Source organism: Paramormyrops kingsleyae, chromosome 14 (genome assembly GCF_048594095.1).
Source record: "Paramormyrops kingsleyae isolate MSU_618 chromosome 14, PKINGS_0.4, whole genome shotgun sequence".
In the NCBI taxonomy this organism is placed as follows: Eukaryota; Metazoa; Chordata; class Actinopteri; order Osteoglossiformes; family Mormyridae; genus Paramormyrops; species Paramormyrops kingsleyae.
The window spans coordinates 12,032,012-12,055,475 of record NC_132810.1 but is presented as its reverse complement, the minus strand read 5'-3'; the positions used below and the strand labels follow the sequence as shown (position 1 = coordinate 12,055,475).

Below are 23,464 nucleotides of genomic sequence, written 5' to 3'. Positions count from 1 at the left end.
CTTAAAACAAGGTGTTTGAGTTTGTAAGTTTATAACTAGGAGTAAGGAAGTAATGCTTAGGTACCTTTGATCAACTAGATTGCCGTGTACATTTTTTTCTTCCTTTTTAATGACTGACTGACCAGCTCTTACTCTATTGTACTCTTTGCTTATCTTGTTGTTTTCTGCCTGTAGAACTGCTAGGTGTAGCTGACCAGGCAGTGAATTCCGATTGTGTGAAACTGTGATTTCCTTCCGTTGATCAGTTTTTCCTCACGAGTCATTTTTGGACATTGTGGTCCCGCATGAAGCTAATTTATTTATTTATTTTTGACTGGCATGGTTTTAATACTGAAATAACCCCCCCCCCCCCCCCCCCACAACAATGCCTTGTTAACAATTCAAGCAAATGAGCTCTTCTACGACCATTGTGCTTTGTTAGCTTTCATGTATGAAGTGATCCTTGTTAATTGAAAGTGTCTCCTTTGACTTTGCAGCAGCATGATTATTAGTGTATATTTTTAAGATTTGATTACTTTGAACATTATAGGAAGACTATTAAATGTTTATGGTATGGTAGCTTGGCCCATAATGTGACATACAGTCAACTGTTGTCCTGGGAGATGGTGTCTTCAGCAATGTGGCATCGCAGCTTCACTGGTTGGCAGTGACAATTCTGCTAAAATCCTCTTCTTTTTGGACCAAAAAATGGATCTGGGACATTATTGAAATGTTAGCCTTAAATGAGGCATCAAGTTGGTAGATCACCATTCCGTGAGTCGAGGATCGAGGTGAAGGACCAATGATCTGAGGACATTTCACCACAGATGCATAGTGCATCAGCTCTGCTTGTGATGTCACTTAGACTCATGGTGCTGGGTGCTAAACATTTTAACTTTTTGACGTTAATTAGACCAGCGTTTTTCAACTGGTATCTCACGGCACAAATACGCTGCCTTATGGAACGTGTGCAATTGCAGGAAAAAGGTTGGGAAAAGTGTTAGATGTCGCTGCTTGCTGTGTGTAGCTCTTCTATCCTCGAACTGCAGCAAAGGCTTCGGGTGGCACGAGCGTTCTGGGCTGTTCTCCTAGCAGCCTGCACACTCCGACACGCTTGGTAGAGAGGACCGAGTGAGAAGCCGTCTCTTAGGATGACCGTTTGTAACGTCGAGATCTACGGCGAACCGCTACAAAGGAGAGCAGATGGGGAGGCGCCGGGGCTGGATTCTGCCGCCCGGGCTGTGGTGTGAATCGGGGTCGTGTCGTCTGCCGACGCCGGCTGGAAACCACCAGCGGTGCAACAAATTGGCTTCCATCCGCAAAGGTGGTGGCGGGGGTGTGAGGGGCCGGGGACGGCGCCTGCCCCAGGTTTGGCTCGCGCTGCCTTCACTCGGCGTCGGTGGTCTGTGGGACTCGTGTGTGAGATACTGGTTGCCAGTTGTGAGTGGCGAATCATTCTTCCAAGCCAACACTTGCAAGCCCCCCCCCCTCCCCCACACACGCACACAAGCTTAGCAGGATGTGAAGTAGGGGACCGCATGCTGCCCGCTTTTGGCCTTTCTGGCAGCAGTGCGGGTGGCAGTAAGCTGCCAAGTCTAGGTGACAGATTGTACTTATCTGAAATGGGGGGGGCTGGGAATTAAGTCTCCGAAAGCTGCAGTTCACATTTTCTCTGGTTGCCCTTAGCTAATGAGCGATGTATTGTATGTACGTTGAGTATATGTGGTGTGCAGCTGCGTATGAATTTATATACCAAACAAAACTGTAACTTATGCCTGTTAATTGCAGACTTGGCTGGCTATGTTTTTAACTTCTGTGCGACTGTCTAGCTGGTATGGAAGTTGAGCATTCGCATGTAACGTTTTTTCAATTTACGGAACAGCCTTCTGTACCCAACTGCTGCCCTGCTATTAATGAAAATCTAATTGGTCTGTTTCCAGAAGACCACTGACATAATTGGTGTCTCTGTTAATAGCACTATTGAGAAACCCAGCCTTTGTATTCTTTCACAAAGATACTTACATAGTAAGTGTAAGAAGTAGTTAAACGGTGCAATCTTTAAGCTACATTTTTTTTTGTCATAATATTGGCTCATTTAAAAACATTGAACAGAATCTGTCAAGTGGCCTATTTTATAAGTGACTATTTTGCTTGATATATCTAGAAATGCTTTGCATGGCTCTTGTGGCTGTTTTTAACTAAGATATTTAATGCAGGGGTGGGGGAATTTATGAAGATTCCATTTTTAAACAACCCAAATACTGTAAAACAGACTATAAAAACCATTTCTATTTTATTTTGTTCATAGACTTGGTATAAAATTTATATAATAGGCCAATCTTTTAAAAATCAGCATATGGGAAACCAGATTATTTTTTGTGCCATTTATCAGTTTGATTTTGCTGCCTAAATCCTTACAGCCATGATATACAAGCAAACCAGTGTATTTGCAGGTTTCGTATCCATGGATTCAACCAACCACAGATATAAAAATTTTCAAGGAAGAAAATCCAGAGAAGTTCCAAAAAGCAAAACTTGAGTTTGCCACATGCCAAATCCTCGCAAATGTAGTGATGTATAGTTTTGGGTGTTTGGCAAGTGTTAAAACTGTGCGTGTGAGTGAATGGTCCCCATAAAGATATAGATACCTAATCCGTGTGTGTGTGAGTGTGAGAGAGAGAGAGAGAGGAATTTTATTTTCTCTATTCATAATTATATAGTACTGTGTTGGTTGTGTCTATAGGGATGGTAAGATTCACCAAATCACATCGGTGCACAAGCATAAAAGTTCACAATGCGCTCGCCCTGATTTTAAAAAGTGTGCACTAAATAAAATTTGGGATGAACTCAGGATCTTTGCATCGGTAAAGTCTGATTTATTATATATAATGATAAAATTTGTAGTAGAAGCCCTGTGCCGTTATTATTTAGAAATGTGACAAATAACTGCTGACCAATAATTTTATATTTAGACCCCCGCCCCCCCAAACTGTTCTCAGGCACAGTCTCTCATCTCCAGCTCTTCGCAAATCTCTCGTTGCGTGTTACAGGTGTGTCCGACGAGGCATTGCATTGTATTGTGATGACTCGTACTCCATTGCAACAAGGGTGAATATCTACTACATTAGTAGTTGCTTTGTATTTCTGCTATAACTCTCAATTATATCACTAATCGAGTAATTTACGGATTTTAATCTGATGATTCATCAAGTAATTGTTTATATTTAATATAATATAATGTAGTTGTTATGTTATGGCTATTGGTGCTAGGAAAGAGATATTGCGGGTTGCCCACTCAGCCACACATACGGTCAGTGTAGGGACTCAAGTTCATTTAAGTTACATGATTCTGGACAATGGAAGGAAACTAGAGAATCTGCCAAAAAGCCATACCCACACGCGGTGAAGATGCAACCTCCGCACTCAGTGGCGGTGTGTGACAACAGCTCTAGTCACTATGACACTGCCGCCCTCAATACTAAGCTTGCACAAAGTGCGTTGTCAAAATTGACGTGGCATTTCATGCACATGGATTTGCCACATCGAAATGACCGTGAACCCAGCTGACTATCGCTTCAAATCATTAATAAGTTGCGCTAAAACATTTTTGCTAATAGGAAACAAAATTTAGAAAGGTTAGTAATTTTACTGATGGATTCTTTTCATCATTATCTATTATGTGTTTAAAGAAGATCCGTCTACAGTTTGCCGTTTTTTCCATGCGCTCTCTGAGACGATCATAATCATTCTCATCCTTGCTGTTGGACTCACTCCTGGACCGTGTGGCGCCTTTGTGAAAAATCAAAGAAAAATTAGCGAACGGGAGACGAGCAAACTGGTCCAGAAAAGACATTCGTCTTCGCCTGTATTGAAATATTTTGTATTACACCGAGACAATATTGAGCAAAAGCAAGTGATTTGCCGGCACTGCTTTGTGTTAGGGCCGCAAGATTTTGGAGAAAAAAAATGTGAATCACGATTTTTTTTCTTAGAGAATCATGATCTCAATTCTAACAATTTTTTTTTTTCCTCAAATTCAAATGTTTGTTGCACTCAAACTGCATAAGTAAACACAACAAAGCATGATTGTGCCAAAAACATGATTTGATCCAGGACGGCATATCAGTTTCTAACAGAAACAAAATGCTCAATTGGCTACTCAGTTAGGGTAACCAAAACAGCCAAACCAAAAGTTCCAGTAACATAAGTGCCAGTGGGGTAATTTATTGGTACTTTATTATTTTGGGGTGGCATTTGAAATGCTTTCTTTGTCAATTGCTTATGCAAATAACCTGCTTCTGAAACGTGATACAACCGCCATCGTGAAAGCAGTTGCGAACTTGGAAAACGACGATAAACATGATAATGGATTTCGGGATAAATAACGTGACCAAGCTTTAACTGTGATCTGGTCGGAAGAAGCAGAGATCAGGAAAGCATACAAAAAAATAAAGTATTTTGTATAATATACTATGACAGCATGGTATTGGAAAGATTTTAAAGTATTGCAATGTCATTGTGTTGTAATAAATATTGGGGTATTTATAAAAGGAAAAAGGAGTTCAACATCAATTTGTCACAAACCTATCTAGGAAGGATGTAAATGGCAAGGATGAAAATGATTATGATGAACGCATGCGGCGCTTATGCAAAAGCAGTGATGGTAAATTTTAAATAGATTTTTTAAACATATAGGCCTACCAGCTAAACTGAATAATCAATAGAATTGCAAAAGCTGGTAAGTTAAGTTTTGGTTTTTTTTTTTCCTATGACTGTAAAAATGTTTTAGCGAAACCTCAACTCCCTGCGCTATAATGTCCATACTGAACTGATGTTAAGAAAAAGCCTGATCTAAATCTAACTGACTAGCGATGTCAGAACTGCGTGTGCACAACATGCGATGCTGGTATTAATATCGCACATCGTCCAGCCCTATAACATACTGCACCCATTTTTCAAATTCAGCACAAAATACCCAGCCTCCTGCTGTGATGTCATTCAGTGCCAGTACCAGTATTTACACTAGTGGAAAACCAACACCTTTAAGTACCATACTTTTTGGTACTTTCTTGAAGTACCAAAAGTTAGACACCTGGTGCTGTGGAAAAGCACCCTTTTAAAGAGAATGCAGAATTATGGGATGCTTGAGAGACTCTGGGGAAAAGGTATGAGTTCTTGCTTTGGTCCAGCTGATGTAATACAATGCAGGTGAACCGTTTAAAATTTTGAAATTAGATCACATGGAGATGCAGCCCTACTTTGTCTGTTACCACAGCTAACGGCAATACCACCAACTTGATTAACAGACTTTGCTGGTAAATAAGTTCTATTTGGCTATATAGTTGATTTTCAACTATTGAATATTAAAAAAACTTTAAATATTGCAGTGTGAACTTTTCCCAGTATTGTTCAGTCCTATTCAGAAACACACAATACATTTAAAAATATTATATGGTTATGTATCGTATTATGCAAGATGATGCGGCTAAGTGACAGGGCTGTAACCTTTATTTTAGCAGTGATTATTTTGACATACTGGAATCATAAGCAAAATAATTGAGAATAAGTGAAAGTGGTGACAAACACAGGCTAGGCTACTCCGAGAGGCTCAATCACACACCTGTGGCTAACCTCACATTATTGGGTGAGTCCTTTTGACCCTGAATGTCTTCATTTAAGGTGTATTTGCATTGCAGTCATGCTGTGGTGATATTTATTTACGTTCTATGTTGCAATAGTGACAGACGACTGCATTTAATTTACTTTTAATGTGAAGTGCTTCCTTACAAATGATGTTTTCGCTCATTTGAATCTTTCTGCCATATTGCTGAGTAATCATTTAGGAACATTTGGAGCAGTGCTTTTTAATAATCAAGTAATTGCGTTTAATCAAATAATCATGACAACTCTACTTTTATATGTATTTTTAATGTATCAGATTGTTACCAACACATCAAGATCAGTGATGGAGATCCACATCGCTAATCTATGCTGAATGCATACATACTTTTTTTTCCTTGTTATTGTGGATCCAGATATCCAGAGGCGATGAAAACACAGGTTGACAATTTATTCATATCTACATAGCTGTGTGTTGCTTGTTTAGTTATGAATGGGACAGTTTGATGGAAAAATAACATATTTTCTGATGGAAGTTTTTGACTGTTTTTGCTACAGTACGATACGCGCTGTGGAAGGTCATGAAACTGATCTGCTGAACACAAAAAAAAATAAAAAATGCTTGTTACACTAAAAAAAAAACACTTTGTGTCAGGGCTGCGCTACTATCACGGTACAATCCCGATTCTATGACACATGTGCAACAATCTCCAGGGCTTTAGATGACAAGTGTATACATTTGTCCAGAAGCCGGCTTTTCGGTACCATACGGACGTTTACTTAGTTCCATAATTTTTTATGTAGATTAATAATACACCTAAAATATTAATGAGAGGTATATTGTGATGGCTAAAAGTTAGTAATCTGTATAAATTGGACGTATTCTTGTGTTTGTTAAATTTGGATAGCAGAGCACACCACATAATTCTGCTTTTGTATACCATGGAAGCAATAAGCCCTGAAGTGGCAGTGAAGAAAGGGACACATCAGCACGCACATCTTTTGAAAATGTTTTAAATTTATTAAATTTAAGGATGCACTGAATTTATACAGATTACTAACTTTTTTTGAAAAAAAAAATTCAGCATCCAGGCAAATTTTTACGCCGGGCATTTAAAGCCTTACTTATTACTGGATCTGTGTCACATAATTTCAGTGTGATATCGTGCAGCCATATTTTGTGCCCAGTCATGGGTTAGTTTGCTAGAAGGTAACAGAGCAAGTTATAAATTTTACAATATAATTATAATGCTGTTGTAAGCAACATCTTTTGCAGAAGTGGACCCTGTGCATGCCTTCATATAAATTCAGCTGTCTCTGAACAGTGTTATGTTTCTGTGGTCCATTCTCTGGTACTAGCTTTTGTTCCAGAAAATGCAAGGCAGCTGTTTTCTTTGTGTATTATAAGAAAATGTTGTCATTATCTTTTCGCTACTTTTTATGGTAATTATAGCTACCAGAAATGTAACAGTCACTCCTCCGTTTTATGTGTTAACTCAATAAATTCCAAAACATTTTCTCAGGGGAAAATTGCGTTCACTTAGTATGTTTTTGCAGCGATTGTTTCATGGTATTTAGATTGACAGCCTTGTTGAGATGTAAATGGTAAATTCAGAAATGAACTCTCCTACTCAGATGCTGTCACAATTGGGATGGGCAATTAATCGAAAATTAATTCTGTTAATGCTTTAAAAAAAAAAAAAATCTATCAATACTTTCGCCAGTGTCTTCATGTAGTGTCCTCTTAAAAACACACTGCAGCATGTGTTGTCACGTGACTCCACCCCGTTCAGTCTGCAACATGGAAGCAACATGGAGGAGAGCTCAAACATGGAGCCACCCAAGCAACTCCAGCAGATTGTATCAAAGAAAAATGCCGTGTCTGTCATTTGGACATGTTGTGGCTTTAGTGAAGACAACACTTAACAAAAAGAGGTTAAATGTACACACTGCGGAAAAAAGGTTTCAGCTACCAATGGTCACACCACCAATCGGTTTCAGCACTAGCAATATTTAAAATATAGTGGAGATCGCTTAAGGTGATCACTTATATCAGGGGTCTTATCCGCAAAGGGCCGGTGTGTATGCAGGTTTTTGGGATAACTTGTAGGTCAGCTGTTCAAACCCAGGTGTGAGGACTCTTCAGCCAATCAGTCCTCTAATGAGTAATCTAATTGGGGAGTTGCAGCGAAAACCCGCACACACAGCGACCCTTTCCGGATAAGACCCCTGACTTGTATGGATCAAAAAGCTTTGGACAGAATCATTCCTGTACAAATACTGTTTAAATAATTCATTTATAGTAATCAAGTAGTATGTTTTCAGTGTAAATTTGGGTCTTTTTATACATAAAAACATGGAAAAATTAAAATTATGGTACAGTAATTCTTTTTCATACTTGCTTACTTTGCAGTAACCCGTCTGTTTCTGGCTAGCTACCTGAGGCTAACGCTGCGTGTACAGAAAACTTGACTGGAAAAAGAATTTCCCCTCAATTACGAATATAGACTTATCAAAGTTTACAATAAACTGCCAAAAACGAGCCAACGAGATGCAGTAGCAAAACTACAATGAGCTATATTTTGTATACAGTACTGTACTGTATTATCACATATTTGAATTATACTCAGTTCATTCATTTGATATGCAGTGCTGTAATTTGAAAAGCGTTTGAAACTGCTATACTGTATTTTGAAAGTTAGTAAAATTCAGTAAATTGCCATGCTGTCCGTTTTATTACCTTATAGTCCTGTACTAAATATACAAATACAAATTAGATGGTAATCTGCCTGAGACGCAAAGAAAAAATATTATAGTGATCAATTTCATGCAAACAGACGTGATCACTATACAGTAAATGGTTTATTTTGTTTGCAAGAAATGCATGCTCTTTATTTTCTGCTTTTTAGGGAACTTTTTTTTTTTTTATTTTATTATTATTTTATTTTAGGGAACTTGCTTTTTACATTAGAACTAAAATGTAACCTTTTTCATAAGACATTCGATTTCTGTTTTGATTTCAGTTGTTCGAAATATTCGATAAATAACCATAAATGGTTAATCTGTGTGTTTCCTTTTATTATTTTAAAACCATAAACATATACAGTCTTTCATTAGCAAAATATCCCAGCTTGAATCTTAAATCCTTGTCAATGAAATATGAGGGCAAAAAACAAAAAAATTGTTCATTAATCCTAATTGAAGTAAAATGTTCAATTAATCATGATATTTATTTGAGGTCATATTGCCCAACTCTACATCACAAGAATGTCTTTTAGGAAGCAAAAGACAAATCAAAGGACAGAATGGAGGATGGCTCCTCCCTGTGCATTATGGGATGGCCCTTTGTTATCATCGTTTACATTTCTCAAGTACACACAGTGTTCCTCCAGGCCGCAGCTGATGCCCATGTCTGTCATTTTTGTTTTTGACGCCATGCTTGGTCGTCCTTACTTTACTAGAAAGTAAAATACAGTGACGTGGTTAAAAATGACAAAAGTGTAATGTGCGTAATGGGATTGTATCAGTTGGGTCATACAGATAAGCTGTTACAAGTGATTACAGGGCCAGACGTTTGTGGCTGTGATTGGTTACCTGGCGAGGGTGATACCAAGATCACAAAGGGGGGCTCAGCCTTTGCACTGCAGCTATGCTGACCTCTGCGAATTCCCCAAATGTGGGAATCTCGACTGCATAACGTCTGGTAATGGGAGGCTGCGTTCCCGTGCTCCCCTGATGTTCTTTTATTTAAAATAATTTTTTGTTAAGGGGCCAATGTGTGGCTCGGTGGGTTAAACCCCTCTGCCTGTGATTGGAAGGTGCCTGGTTTGAGCCCAGCTTCAACAGAATAATCATGTCTGCGGGCCCTTTAGCAAGGTCCTTCACCCTCAGGTCCATGAGGGTCGCTGCCAAACTTGCTCTCACCAAAATATGCGCCTGTGTGTCATGGAGAGCAAGATGGGGCATGTGATTTCACCACAAGGGATCAATAAAGTGTGATTATTATCATTTTGTGTCTATGTGTGTGTGTGTGTGTGTGTGTGTGTGTATACAGCCGCAGAAAACATTGAGACCACAACACAATTTTTTGTTTCACTCATTTCTGAATTTAAGGGTCTGTGTCTGTGAATAATATATATTTTTTTGCAAACCCCAGCCTGGTTCTCTGTTTCTCATTAATGAAAGGCTTCTTCCTTGCTTTATGGGACTTTTTCTTCATGGCGGTTTTCTGAATCGCACTTTTTTCTGGTTGCTCACCTAGGACCAAAAGGGTGTCAGTAATGGTCGGTAATGGTGGACCTGACTAACCAGGGCCATACCTGGAGGCCTGGAAATAAAGCCTTAGAAATAGATTCTGGTTTCTAAGTTTAATACTTTCTGTTACCATGTAAGTTATCGTTCCTGTAATAAGATCTGCTTGTCTACCTGCTTCCTGCCCCCACACCCCTCTTCCCTCCTTGACTGCTGACGAGTTTCTTTCTGAAAACAGGTGAACCTTAAGTGCCATACAGTACATATGTTGCAGTAATGTAAGCTAACTTGAGGGGTTGCAGGGGGGAAGGGAGAGACCCAGAATTTGGTACTACGCCGCTGAGCACTAATATGCCTTGGGAGACCCTACCAGAGGCATGTTCTCTGTTTCTCATTAATGAAGGGCTTCTTCCTTGCTTTATGGGACTTAAGTCCTGCTCAGAGTCACTTGGTTAAAAACGTCACTTCCCATCGGAAACATGCCTCTTTTATGACGTTGATGTCGGACAAGATTTTGTTGTCCGAGTTGCCCCTGTGACGTAATTTCAACATGGCGGCTTACACACTCAACAGTAATTCTATTTTATAAATCTTTAAAAAATTTTATTTTGTTAAATGTATTAATAGTTATAAATGTAACTGCACGTGTTCGATTTAGAGAATACCATATCATGACCGTGAACAGTATCCTATCATGCAATATCAGATTTTTACCAGACTTGTTAGTGTCTTTGGTTTGTTTGTAGTTTGTTTGCCTCTCGAAAAAAGAATATTGCTATGAATGTGCTAAAATATTTTATAAAGCTTTTAATGTGGTTTCTCTAGTTCGTGTTTCTTGTTTGTTTGTCTCTTGGAAAAAATAATTTCACTCCAAATCTGCTAAAATATAAAGCAACAACACACAGCACCATGTTCATGGAGACAGCCATGTTTGTTCCAAGATGTGGTAGCTTGAACGGGAGATTGTCGGACGTGATGTCACTCAACTCGGGATTTCCGAGTTCCGAGAGAAAAACGAACGCACCGTTAGATAACCGCCTCCACAAACATTCACATACACATCTGAATCCTTGCTGAAGCGCGTCGTTGTGTTCTCTCTTTCACGCTCGTCACAGTATGGATAGCTTAGATCTATCTGATTTGATTTTGTGTTAAACGGACTTTTTCATTTCAATTCAAAATTCATGTAGGCCTAGCGCTTGTCACGTTGAGAGGTGCATAGAAAACATAATTGTGTGTAATTTATCACGGGTACGGGCGGGTAGCGGGCGGAATGTTAACGGGCCCGGGCGGGTGCGGATTTAAATAATCACGGGTGTACGGACCCGGGCAGGACTCTGGTCCTGCTTCTAGGAGCCTGATATGAATTGTCCTAGCAGTGCACTTCACACCTGCACTTAATGTTTCCCATTCCTTTTGAAGGTCACTTGATGTCATCCTCCGATTCATGAGAAATTCTCAGATACGTTAACAGTCATCTCTGGCATTAGAAAGTTTCTTCTGCCCTCTGCCTGGTTGGTTTTTGGTCGTTCCTAGTGTCTCCTGCTTCACCTTATTCTTGTGTACTGCTGTCTTCGAAATTGTGAACCTCGATGCAACCTGCTGCTCAACGTAGCCTTCTGCTAGCAGAATCACGATTAAACCGGGATTTAAAAATGTATGTATATGTGTATATATATATATATCATATGCACACAGAGCTAACATTCAGTGCTTGAGTCGACATGTAGAATGCAGAAGAGATGGGCAGGTATATAGATCTGCGTGACTTTGCCAAGGGCCAAGTCATTACGGTCAGAATACTGACCAGTCAGCACATCTCTGAAAGGGCATGGTTGGTGAGGTGCTCATGGTCAGCTATGGTGAGCACCCACTGAGAGTGGTGGAAGGAGGGAAAAACCACAAACTGCACACAGGGGGTTGGGTAGATAGGACTCGTCAGTGTGGGATGTGAATGCCGTCTGGTACGAATGAACAGAAGGGATACTGTGGGATGGAGGGCTGATAATTTTGATGCTTATCATGGGAGAAACGTGCTACAACACACAGTACAAGGAGCTTTACTGCGTATGTAGTCGTGGATCGGACTTCTTGGTCCAAACATCCCACAGATGCTTGACACTTACCTGGCCGTCCACATGATGCAATAAAAAACAGGATTCATAGAACCTGGTGACCTTTTCCATTGCTCCAAGGTCCAGTCCTGATGTTCGCATGCACAGTCTAGGTGCTACTGATGGTAGACTAGGGTCAGCATGGGCACTCTGACTGGCCTGTGGCTGCATAGCCCCATATGGAGTACGGCTCAGTGGCCTCCCACTACTCCCATAATCACCATCAAGATTATCTGCCATTTGTGCCATCAATGCATCAGTGCGTTAATTTTAAAGGCATAATGCATTATTTCTTGCGTTAACGCTTGTGTTACGACATGCAGTCATTTCACACTGTGAATTGTAAGAGCAAAGATTCTTTTATTGAGCCCTGTAGTATGCTGTACTGGATGTGAACAACGGCGGCGCTTCAGTGGTGTGTTGCACAATCCCAGAATTCACAGCTACAATCAAAGTGCTTGGTCAGCATCTCATGGGAAGTTGATGGAGGGGGAAGAAAAGTTCTGATTGGTTACAGCTTTTGGAAATTGGATTGCAGTGATGAAATATTACATTTAACTTTTGGACAATTGTTCGAATAATTGAAAGAACGCAAGGGTCTTGGTTAAAAAACTATTATGAATTCAATTTTTATTGTTTTATTGAAGGCTAATACTTTAAAATGTGGATCTTTCCAATTATTAAGTGCACATTCATTGGTTGCCAGGTTTCTGCTGTTAGAGCCAAATACGTTTTAGATTTAGATCGATTGTTTGGTTCCTAAACATTCACTTTTGGTTTGTGAGCTGTGTCATAAACTGAGGGGAAAAATGTTGGTGTACAAAGTGAAACAGTCTAAGCTGCTTTTTGATTTGTGCAACAGTGATATAGGCATGAATTATTCTTGTCTTTCATTTTGAGACTTCTGTTTTTAATGAATACGTTTTAGTTAGATTTTATAGCCTGTAAATTCTTTTTGGATACTATTGTAACATACTTGTATATGTGGCTAATCGTGATTCAAAACGTTTGACTGCCCTAATATACAAAACAAAGACTGCTGGCTAATATAGTGATTAGGTAAAGGACCTATGTACTAGCATAGCATCCATGAGCTGGGTGCTCATCCTGGATCTCTCCAGTAAAGTATTCCGCTATATAAATGGTTAAAAGTTGCTTTGGATAAAACCGTCAGCTAGGAAACTGGAGGGGGGGTAATGGATGTGTCTCATGTGGCTTCGCTACCTTGTTTTCCAGTCTTTCATCCTACATTTTTCATTTTGATCCGTTTACCCAGCTGGGTTTTTTTCTTGTATTGATTTAGTTCACTTGAACCCTCAGCACAGCAGTCCTTCATCCTTCACTTGAACCGCTCGGCCATTGTGCCCCCTCCCCCCCCCCCCCCCTTGGCGGAGATTCCCGTCTGGCACCAGGGTCTTTCAGGCTGTGCCGTGGGACCTCCTCATAGAACCACGGAGATGGATTGACTATATTTTGTATGCGAATAAAGGCATCTGGGTCCTCTGGGGCTGAAGTCTGTAGCTGCTGATTTTGAGAGACTGTGAGACTTCCAGTGTGACGATGTAACCATGCCCTGCACTCCCCGAGGCTGATGTTCCACATGCCGTTGGCGTCAGACAGGAATGTTACAGTTCCCTCCTGAAAGCCCAGTCACCGAGTCATGGTGAGCCTGGCCTCATGGGGTTGATGCAGGAAGTGTCCAGCCACAGCTTATGGCAGACTAAACTCTGTTTGCCCAGACCTCCAGCTCTCCTCACCTCCAGAGTCTGCACACTGACACATCGAATGGGACTTTTCAGTCTGCTGTCCCAGAGGTTATGTAGAGGTTGCTGCGTTCGACTGGCTTCTGGCTTGTGGTTGACTCCTCAAACTGGGGTTACCTGATAGGCTGACTTCTCGGTCCGGGGTCCGTGATAGGCGATAGATTTCTCAGCGCTGAGTTTCCTGATAATATCCACTGCAATTCAACTTGAAAACAACTCTTGAGTCTGATCCGTCTTAGGTTGTGGTAATCAGAAGTCGCAAGAGGAAGTCCAGGGAAGAAGAGTACATGAATGTCTGAACTGAGCTGGTGATTTTTCTGCTTGTCCTACTTGGACCGCACTCACCTTTTGTGTGTCCAGCACACCAGTATTTTTTTCTGGACATTAACAGCTGTGATGAGCATTCTCTTACCAAAGCCACTTCCTTCTCGTTCTTCATCTGCTACTGCCCTCTGCTGGCTGGAGGACATTAAGACAGTGGTGGAAGTGTGTGTAACCTGACCAGGGGAGGGGAGAGGAGAGGAGAGTGTGAGCTCTGCTCATTTTTCTCTTCTTGCCCGTGGCAGCGGGCCGGCTCAGTGGGGCCAGAATCCACTCTCAGGCTGGTCCGGTTATTATGAACCCCCTTCCGCTCGATTAATGTGTCCCTGTGGGGGGGTTCAAAGGGCTGTTGTAGCGAGAAGCTCCACCTTCCGCAGGTCTTTGGCAGCCGTCCAGCACTTCGCTCCGAGCAGCCTGCCACTGTAAACACAGTCCCCTCCACTGGCTTGGGCTGTGTGTGTGTGTGTGTGTGTCTGTGTGTGTAACATGCCTGTGTCTATGTGTGTAGTTGCTCAGTTTTTGCTCCTCACCTGGTCCTTGGCCCTAAGCCCTCTAATCCAAAGCCATACTGTGAAGTACTGGACCTCTGTCATGGCAGCTCAAAATAATACGAAAAAATGCCCCCCTGCCCACTGTGCCGACGTGGCTAATGTCCATCCAGAGACATTCTCTCTGACACGGCCCAGCTATAACCGAGGGCGCCGAGTCCTGACAGCCAGCCTGTCGATTTTGTAGAGACGTGGGTTTTCCTTGCCAGTGCGCAGGTTCTCCGTTTATTCATTAACACGCCGCATTTATGAATCACCGTGGGAATTCGCAGGCTGGCTTCACATCTCAGAGCTTCCGATAGGGTTCCTTCTATTATCCCGGTAAATGATATTCTTCCGAGATGCTTCAGACTTCTGTCGCTTCCCGCTAGGTGCCTGGCCCAGAGCTGCTTATCTTGTTCCCCTTAAAGCTCGCCGATGGTGGGCTTTCCTGGGGAGACTGATTCTTTTTCCGTAATAGCTGTGCCTGGTTGGCAATGCCGTTCCTCGTGTTTGACTCCCACGCTCTCTTACAGAGGACTGCTCTTCCCTGGGGGAGCACAGCCCCACCATCCCCGTGTCGCCGGCCCCGCCCCTCTCCGGCTGCCCCGTTCCCAGCGTGCCTCCGGCCGCCCAGTCGGTTCCGCACCTGCAGACTCTGCTGTCGGACCCCAGCCAGCCGCAGGTGCAGCTCCGGGTGGCTCGGGAATGTCCTCAGAGCGCCAAGGCCCCCAGCGGCTCCCGGTCCGGCGTCCGCAGCTCTGCCAGCTGCCCCCACGTCGCCGACAGCCAGCTGGCCCCGAGCCGCGCCGGCAGCGCCGGCAAGCAGCAGAGGGTGACCAGACGCCGGGCCACAAACGGCTGGCTGCCGGTGGGGACGCCCACTGAAAAGGAGGTCTTCATCGTGGTGAGTAGCAGCGGCCGTGACGCCTCGCTGGCATTCCTGTGCCACGTTTGCCTCGTCCGACTCGTCTGCGGCACGAGAGGCCGGGGAGCCGGCTGTCGCTTTGGCAGGCAGTCTCCGTTATTTCACTGATTTATCGGGAGACCGGGGGGGGCATTCAGGCTTTTTGAGCGGTCACCCCGCCCGCAGGCCCTGGCCTTTCGTTCGGCATAGTGGCCAAACCCGCGGCTGGATGTGCGGCCGAGCCTGTCTGGCTACGGTCGTAATAAACAGCTGCTCAGAGGAGCAGGCCAGTGTTTTTGGCCCATATCAGCTGCATGGTTGGCCAGCGGTGCTTAAGAAAAGTGACTTTAAACTCTATAATAAACACCCTAAGAAGAACTCCGTGTCATAAACGCGTTGCACCCATTTCACAGGTGCTCCGTTTATTGATTAGGCGACTGCAGTTTTTGACGTGGAGGGTGGCTTTTTCCCCCCCTGCAGGGGGAGCACCTGACAGCCCTCCGACGCTGTTACGAGGGTGTCCAGCGGGACGGAGAGGTGATCCGGGTCCGAGACACCGTGCTGCTGCGCTCCGGGCCCAGGAAGAAATCCCTGCCCTACGTTGCCAAGATCTCCGCCCTCTGGGAGCACCCCGAGACTGGTGAGCGATAGAGAAACCAGACCGACGTAGCTTCAAGGACTCCTATCCAAATGCTGCGTGGCTGTAATGCTAGATCAGAGTTTCCCAAGCCGGTCCTTGGGGATCCACAGTTGGTCCATGTTTTTGCTCCCTCCCGGCTCCCTGCCAGACTAGGAGGTGGGAGGGAGGTCTGTAGGTCACTGAGGACCAGATTGGGAAACCCATCTGGGTTTGAATCCCAGGATATCTCTGCTGTTGTACCTTTAAGTGCGGTACTTAACCTGAAATGTACCACAAAAATATACAGCTACATAAATGGGTAAAGATTTGGATGATAATGTCAGATAAGCAACTAAATACATATTAAAGCCATTTCCACAAAGAATGAATGTAGATTTAAGTTTTGATATATTAATGTGCCTATAGTAATACAGTGGCGATTTTTTAAAATATTGTGGGGAAAATGTGTAATTTCATAGGAGTATTTTGTAAGAGGTTTGCATCCCATGCAGCTCTGATTGCAATCAGCCCGGCTGGAGTGCAGGCTTGAGGTTACTCTTACACAGCTCAGGGAGGCAGAGAGTGTGCTTGATTTGCGATTTGCTTTTTATAAGTATCGTCGGGGCAGGTTTTGAATGGACTGAAGTGTAACGTTAATAAGATGCTGAGTCTTCGGCACAGGAATCATTCACCCGAGTTCAGGTAATAGGGCAGATGTGAAGCGGGAAAGAAAGGTTATACGAGAATCTATTTTTATCTTTGAAATTCTTTTCTGGATAAGAAAGTCCCATTTGCCGCTGTTAGTCCTACTGTGTGTGTGTAAGGCAGGGAGCGCTCGTAATTCACGTGTCCCCGATTGCTTTTGAGGACGGAGATTTCTCACTCTTGGAGACAGAAAAGGGCCAGAGAGGGATGGCAGCGCGGGAGGAGGCTGCCTTTGTGTGGGGAGCCACGTGGCTCATTTTTATCTGTGCCACACAAACATGAGGTCCCTGGGTTGTTTCCTGTGTTTGCTGAGGGTCTACCACACACACACACACCTGACTTTACGCACCAGGTGACTGTGAAGCCTTGATTGGCCGCTTCAGGCATGCGTGTGGATTGTGGGAGCTCATGACTGTTCTCGGGTGGGTCAGTGCACGCTCCTCCCAATTAAAGTGAGAAAATGAGAAGCCAAATGATTGCAGGGCTGTTGCTTCATGACGGGTGTGACCATGTGTTTGTGTCTCCAGGAGAAATGATGATGAGTCTGTTCTGGTATTACCGGCCTGAACACACGCAGGGCGGGCGGAATCCCAGCATGCACTGTGAGGTGAGTTTCCGAGGCTGGAAAGATAAACACGGACTTCCTTTACATGCCCCAGGAAAAAATGGAGCATTGAGCCAGCATGAATCGCTCTTCCGGCTGCAGCCTCGTCCTCTCTGCAGCCCCCGACCCCCCCCCCCCCCCCAATTCGGGCACAGAGAGGTGTCACGGCTGTAGATGAGAACATAAGGATGTCCTGAGAGTAGACCCCCATCCTTAGCAAACTGGCGTCTGACATCCCATATACCGCGATGGCCTTCGCAGGGAGCTGCACTCGCCGTGCTCTTCCTACCTTGCTAAAGCGTTGGTGACGAGCCACATTGCCCCCCCTCCCCACACACCCCCACCCCACCACCACTCCATTTTTTTCTTTCCAGAATGAGATTTTTGCCTCCCGGCATCAGGATGAAAACAGCGTGGCCTGCATTGAAGACAAGTGCTACGTTCTGACGTTAGCGCAGTACTGTAGGTAAGCGGGGGGGGGGGGGGGGGGGGGTAAGCTTAACCTATCGGTTTCCATGGCGATCTATCTATGGGTTCGGTGCTATTCGGTCATCTGCCCGTTTGATAGAAACACCGCCGGCGTGCGTCTATCTACCTGTCGCATGAATGGTTTCCTCGACCCCCCCCCCTTTCAGATTTTGTGCCTTGGTGAAGCGCCGTGGGGAGGGTCTCCCCGAGAGTGCCCCCATGGTGCCGCCCTCGCCCGAGTACGCCATCCCTGCCCACCGCCGCGTGCCCGCCGACATCGACCCCGACCTGGTGTTCCTCTGCCGCCACGTCTACGACTTTCGCTACGGCCGCATCCTGAAGAACCTGCAGTAGCGGACGCCGCCACCCACAGGAAGCAAAAGGAATTGCACACCGTGGGAGGGGCCAAGGCGGACATGAACCAATCAGATTTTGTTATTTTTTTCCTTTGACAAAATGAGCCAGCAGGCAGGTGCCAAAACGGGTGGAGGTTGTGTGTGTGGGGGAGCGTGTGTAGGGAGTGGGCTCAGCCATTTTTAATGAGTGTTTTTTTTTTTTTCTTTTTTTAGGGGGGGGGGGCGGCATGGGAGCATGTCTACCCCCATGTCCCGTGGGCACTTTTCTGCTATTAGACTCGTCCACACTTGAATTTTCTCTGTGGCTGGGAGATTGATGATTGGCCCCATGATGCAGTTTTTATGAAGGGGGGTGGCCTGGGCAGAGCTTTTCAATGAACAACGTATCACTGAAGTTTAGGCAGGAGAAATGACCATATCGATGGGGGGGGGGGGGCGTGGGAAACACACACACACACTCACACACACACAATGGCTGATGTCTGCTGGCGTTTTGTTTGTTTCCCAGGATGAAGGTACCCATTAATGAATCTGCATACTTACATTGTTAGTGTGTGTCTTGTGTGCTGGCAAGAATAGCTGTTCTAGGATCAGGATTTCAAGGTGCAATATGGTGACTTTGGATCAAAGTGGAGAGTCCCCCCCCCCCCCCCCCAGTTTGTGAAATGCACCTTGGCTATTGGAGGCTGAACAGTACAAGCCTTTTCCCCCCATTTCTAAGTTGAATCATTTTTGACTGGAAATGTTATTTATGTTTAATAAGTCATTAAGGATTTTAAAAGTCTGAGTTTGTTTCTTTTCCTTTTAAGAGAAAGGACAACTCCTGGATCCTCAGTTTTGAGTAGACGTTTGCTATTTAATCCAAGTTTTGGTCATTGTTGATTCAGTGTCTGCTTTGTGGTAGTTAGGAGCAAAGTCAAAGGAAGTGACCAGAAACGTTTAGAATGGGAGGGCCAGGAATAGCAGGGCCCACTGGGCTGCCCCCCAGCCTCCACAAGAGAAATTTGGCCCACCCCCTAAGAAACCCCACCCCCTTGTTAATTGACCAATGAGTGGGAGGCGTGAACGCCTGCCCCATCAGTACCCATGATTTGCCTTAGGCCTCGCAGGTAGAGTTAGGCTGAATTCTTCCTCCTTCCTACCCCCAGCTCTGCCTTCAGATCAAACCAAAGGATGTCACTAAGTAGAATGCCAGATCTAACCCCCGTACAACATGCGCTTGTGCACACTCACGCTCGCACACTCACGCGTACACACACACACGCTCACACACGCATGCACACACAGAGACCCACACACACACAGAGGGACACGCGTGCACGCACACACACTCACCACTGTCTACCACCACTACCCTTCCTTTCCATTGTTAGTTTGCACTAATTAATTTGTTTTCTTAGAAGTTTTATTGATTGTGTTCTAGGCTTCATCCTCTACTAATATAATATGGAATAAAATACTATGTATTTATGTTTGTGTACTTATAGAACAGAAGGATGCCAAGTGGGTTAGGGTCACGGGGGAGGCGCTGGTGGGCACACACACGCGCACAGTGACGTCGGCACGCATCGCAGTGCCTCACACGGCCAGAGCTCTCTAGCTCTACCCTCTCCGAGCACGTGGATCGCTCCGTTTCTGTGAGACCTGCTGCACTTTATATGGCAGGTCTTCTAAATAACATGTTGTTTTTTGCCCCCCTCCCTCCCCATCCCAACATCATTTGTCTTTTGTGAGCTTCTGCTTTTTAGTGCATTTTCCATTTTTTTTATCCTCCAAAACGAATCTAAGACAGTCATTCCTTAACTGCAGCTGCAGTTTCTCTCTCTCTCTCTCTCTCTCTCTTTCTCCCTCCCTCTCTCTGTCCCTCCCCTTTCCTCTGGGAAATAGTCCCATCGGTGTCGTGTTTCAGCCTACGAGAGAAACAGCTGTGCCTAAAGCCATGTTTATTAAGGGGATAATAGCACAAATGGGCTGATTTTTTAAAATTATTTTTTTAAGCACTGATCTTGCTAATTTCAGGGTTTCCCCAAATCTTTTGTGATGCTCCGAATGAGAGTTTTGATACCTCCAATTAATCTCCCCCCCCAATCCTGTGGTTCCGAGGGCTTTGGAGGCACGGAGCTAAGCATTTCATATTTTCGTTGCAGAAGTGTTTGGGTGTATAAAATGTATCCATGTTTTAAGGTAGATTTATTTGTTTTGGTCATGATACCAAGCTTGTCGTTAAAATTTAACTCATGTAATAGTGCTGACCCACTTTCTGTCACAATGTCAAATTGAAGTACCCATGAACTTTCAATTTTTAAAAATCATCATTATTTGGACCTATGGAACATAATTCCGCAGCACCATTTTACAGTGTTTGACAAGCCTCTCAGCGGCATTGGAGGTGGGTGCAGTTTAAGATCCATCCACATGTATTGTGCTTTGTGACACACTTGCGGATCACCGGTGTGTTTAAGCACTGCACAGCTGGCAGAAGGCACACAGCTTCCAGACCAATAAATAGCCGCTCGGTAGAATTGATAGGCAATCCTCATACACGCCAAGGGATCCTCTGTTCTCATGCCCGTTGGCGTGTGGGGGGGCTGCGTATCGTGTCCAGCAGCATCCGGCACAATTCAGACAGAGTCACAGGGTCGCCGTGACGATGCAAAGACCGGGATTCGTTTTATTACAGACAAAATTGTAATAAAAACACGCTGAGACCGCTGCTGTCGTCCTATCAGCTGCATCCGGATGTCTTGAGAGGAAACTCCATTTCCTGTTTTTGTGATGTAAATTCTTAAATAAAAATTTAGAAATGAATCGCCCCTTCCCCCCCCCCCCCCATGTTAGGACCCTTATTAATAGGACAGAGACGTATCTCTCCCACAGATACTGGCAGAACAATCCAGGCTAATTACCGAGCATGTCTGTTCTGGGACAAACGACAAGACAGCAGTGTTCGCTGGAAAATTTGGCACTAAAACAGCATAAATAAAAAGTTGTGGTCGTACACTCTTTGTAGTATATGTACAAAACTCTAATTTCCATACAAGACAGTTACACTCTATTAGCCCTGAAACCTATTATCATTTGAATTTGATTCAACAAAACGGATCCCTGTGCTTTTCTGACAGATATTCCTGTCTGCTGATTTTTTTTATTTGCTTAGATTATGCATTTTCTCACTTTTTAAAGAGGTTGTTACCCAGCTTATTTTTGCACAAGCAAATTTGCAGGTAATGCAGTGAAAACAAGTGTGGTCGTCATGGAAGCAATTGCACCATTACATTTTTTTTTAATTACCTAAAAGCCTGACTAGGTTTAACTGACATGTGATTATGTGCGTTTTTAAATATAACGCAGACGTGTGCAACATTCTCCTGCCTCCCGCGTTTTTCCGTGTCTTTCTCTCTGCCCATACACTTGGCACTTCTCGTTACAGAACCGCAGGTCCGAAACGCCTTTCCCCCTCATACATGTAAACCACAACTCCTGAGCCCGTCAGGCCTGATTCCCATGTGCCGTGCGACGCGTTCCATGTGCCGTGGGTCATGCTCATATAATCACGAATAGTCCTATGAGTCAGCAGTTGTGAAGGTTTGTTTTTTTAATGTACCTACATTTTCCCCCTTAATGAGATCTGAACAGCTTGATACCAATTGTGAGCTTAAACTGGTCTGAAATGAAATACCAAAAAATGGAAGAAATGGTAGAAATTAAATTGACCCTAAATGTGTACAGGACACACTTTTAATTCCAAGTTTGTCTGAAATGAAATGTGTGTGTGTATATATATATAATCTCAACTCCTGAGCATGGAAGTACAGGGCATTCTTGGAAACAATAGACAGTTATAGCACAGCACATTTGTATTATTTAAAACAGACCTGTGTATTATAAAAAATCTTTAAATGGAATAAATAATATATGAGTTTGAATTAAATTTTGTGGAGTCTTGTGTTTTCAAATCTTGTGCCGAGGTTAAGTTACAGTAGGTGCTCAGCTTCTGTCATGTGGGTGTTTTGGAATGATTTACGGAGACTCGTGAGAAGCAGCCATAAGATATATGCAGGTAAGTCTGTGCCCAGGAGGGAGTAAACCGATATCGCTACACAGTTACATGGATATTGGACAGACTTATATTTGGAAAGATCTGCCAGACATTCGTTCTCAACGAACACTTCTGCAAAAGCATAGGAAACTCAGGTTGATTGTTGCCATGGTAAATCACACGTCGACTCTTAAACTGACGCTAAGCTTCAAGACGTCGGTCAGGTACGAATCCGTATCAACAGTCTCCCAGCATGACTGCGTTTGAAAGCTCTCAGCGATGACACACTTGCATTTACCACTGGCCTCTTGCTTCCAATAAACAAAATGTCAAAATTTACTCAGCACTGCGGGGGTGTATTTCACTGCATATGTAAATATTTCTGGGACATATTTCCTCCTGTGCCAGTTTATGCTCTGACAATGTTTGTTTCCTAACCTGGTCTTCGGGGATCCCCTGACGGTTCACAATTTTGCTCCCTACTGGGAGGGAGCAAAAACATGGACTCTGTGTGGGTCCCTGAGGACCAGATTGGGACACTGCTTTATAACATGGGCTTTATAGTCATGAGACAAGTATATTCAGTGAAGAGCCATCGGAAAGAAAGCGAGAGGTTGAGGGGTGGATTACTGGCTGGAAATGGAGGTGTCATCCTCTGCTGGCCTGTCTGGGTTCAGTCAGCAGTCAGACGGACAATCTTTGAAGTTGCAGACAATGATCAGAGGAGGAATTCATCCTAGCATATGTCTACATCATGTTTACTTACCGGGAGTCTAGCCTATTTCTGGAGGCCTTCTGAGAGACGCTCGCTCAGATATCACCTCCTTTTACACATAATCTCAGTAGAATTACTTTTTTTATTTTGCTTGTATGCTACACTGCTTCGCTAAGTCTTCTTGTTCAGCTCTTTTGAGTTGCCCAAGCAAATTTCCGTTTGTGGCTCATGGTGGCACCGTTGCCTCCCTTTGGGGCTTGAGCATGATGCTGGAATCAAGGTATGAGTTTGTTTTCCATGCATTCAGGTGTCTTTTCCTCTCGGTATTCGGTTTTCCTCCAAGTTAGAGGACATGCATGAGAAGTCGCCTACGGATCCCTGGCCTCCATTCTACCTGCCCTGCCAGCCACCCAGATGTTTACATTCGAGACCCCGACATCTATCCATCACATCTCACAGATTCTTATACTGGTCAGG

General features: G+C 43.9%; 1 protein-coding gene and 1 pseudogene across 3 annotated transcripts in view; both read left to right on the top strand.

Annotated features, from left to right (window-relative positions):
- The window catches only part of bahd1 (bromo adjacent homology domain containing 1), a 67,776-nt gene extending 45,612 nt beyond the window's left edge, over positions 1–22,164 (top strand). For all 3 annotated transcript variants that reach the window (XM_023828244.2, XM_023828245.2, XM_023828246.2), the window contains 5 exons: positions 15,111–15,481; positions 15,962–16,121; positions 17,333–17,412; positions 17,784–17,875; positions 18,045–22,164. In XM_023828244.2, coding sequence (XP_023684012.2) covers positions 15,111–15,481; positions 15,962–16,121; positions 17,333–17,412; positions 17,784–17,875; positions 18,045–18,231 — 890 coding nt within the window. In that variant the 3' untranslated portion in view covers positions 18,232–22,164. The remainder of the gene's footprint in view (positions 1–15,110; positions 15,482–15,961; positions 16,122–17,332; positions 17,413–17,783; positions 17,876–18,044) is intronic.
- On the top strand, positions 9,185–9,333 carry LOC111852524 (U1 spliceosomal RNA; annotated as a pseudogene).
- Positions 22,165–23,464: the final 1,300 nt, after the last annotated feature.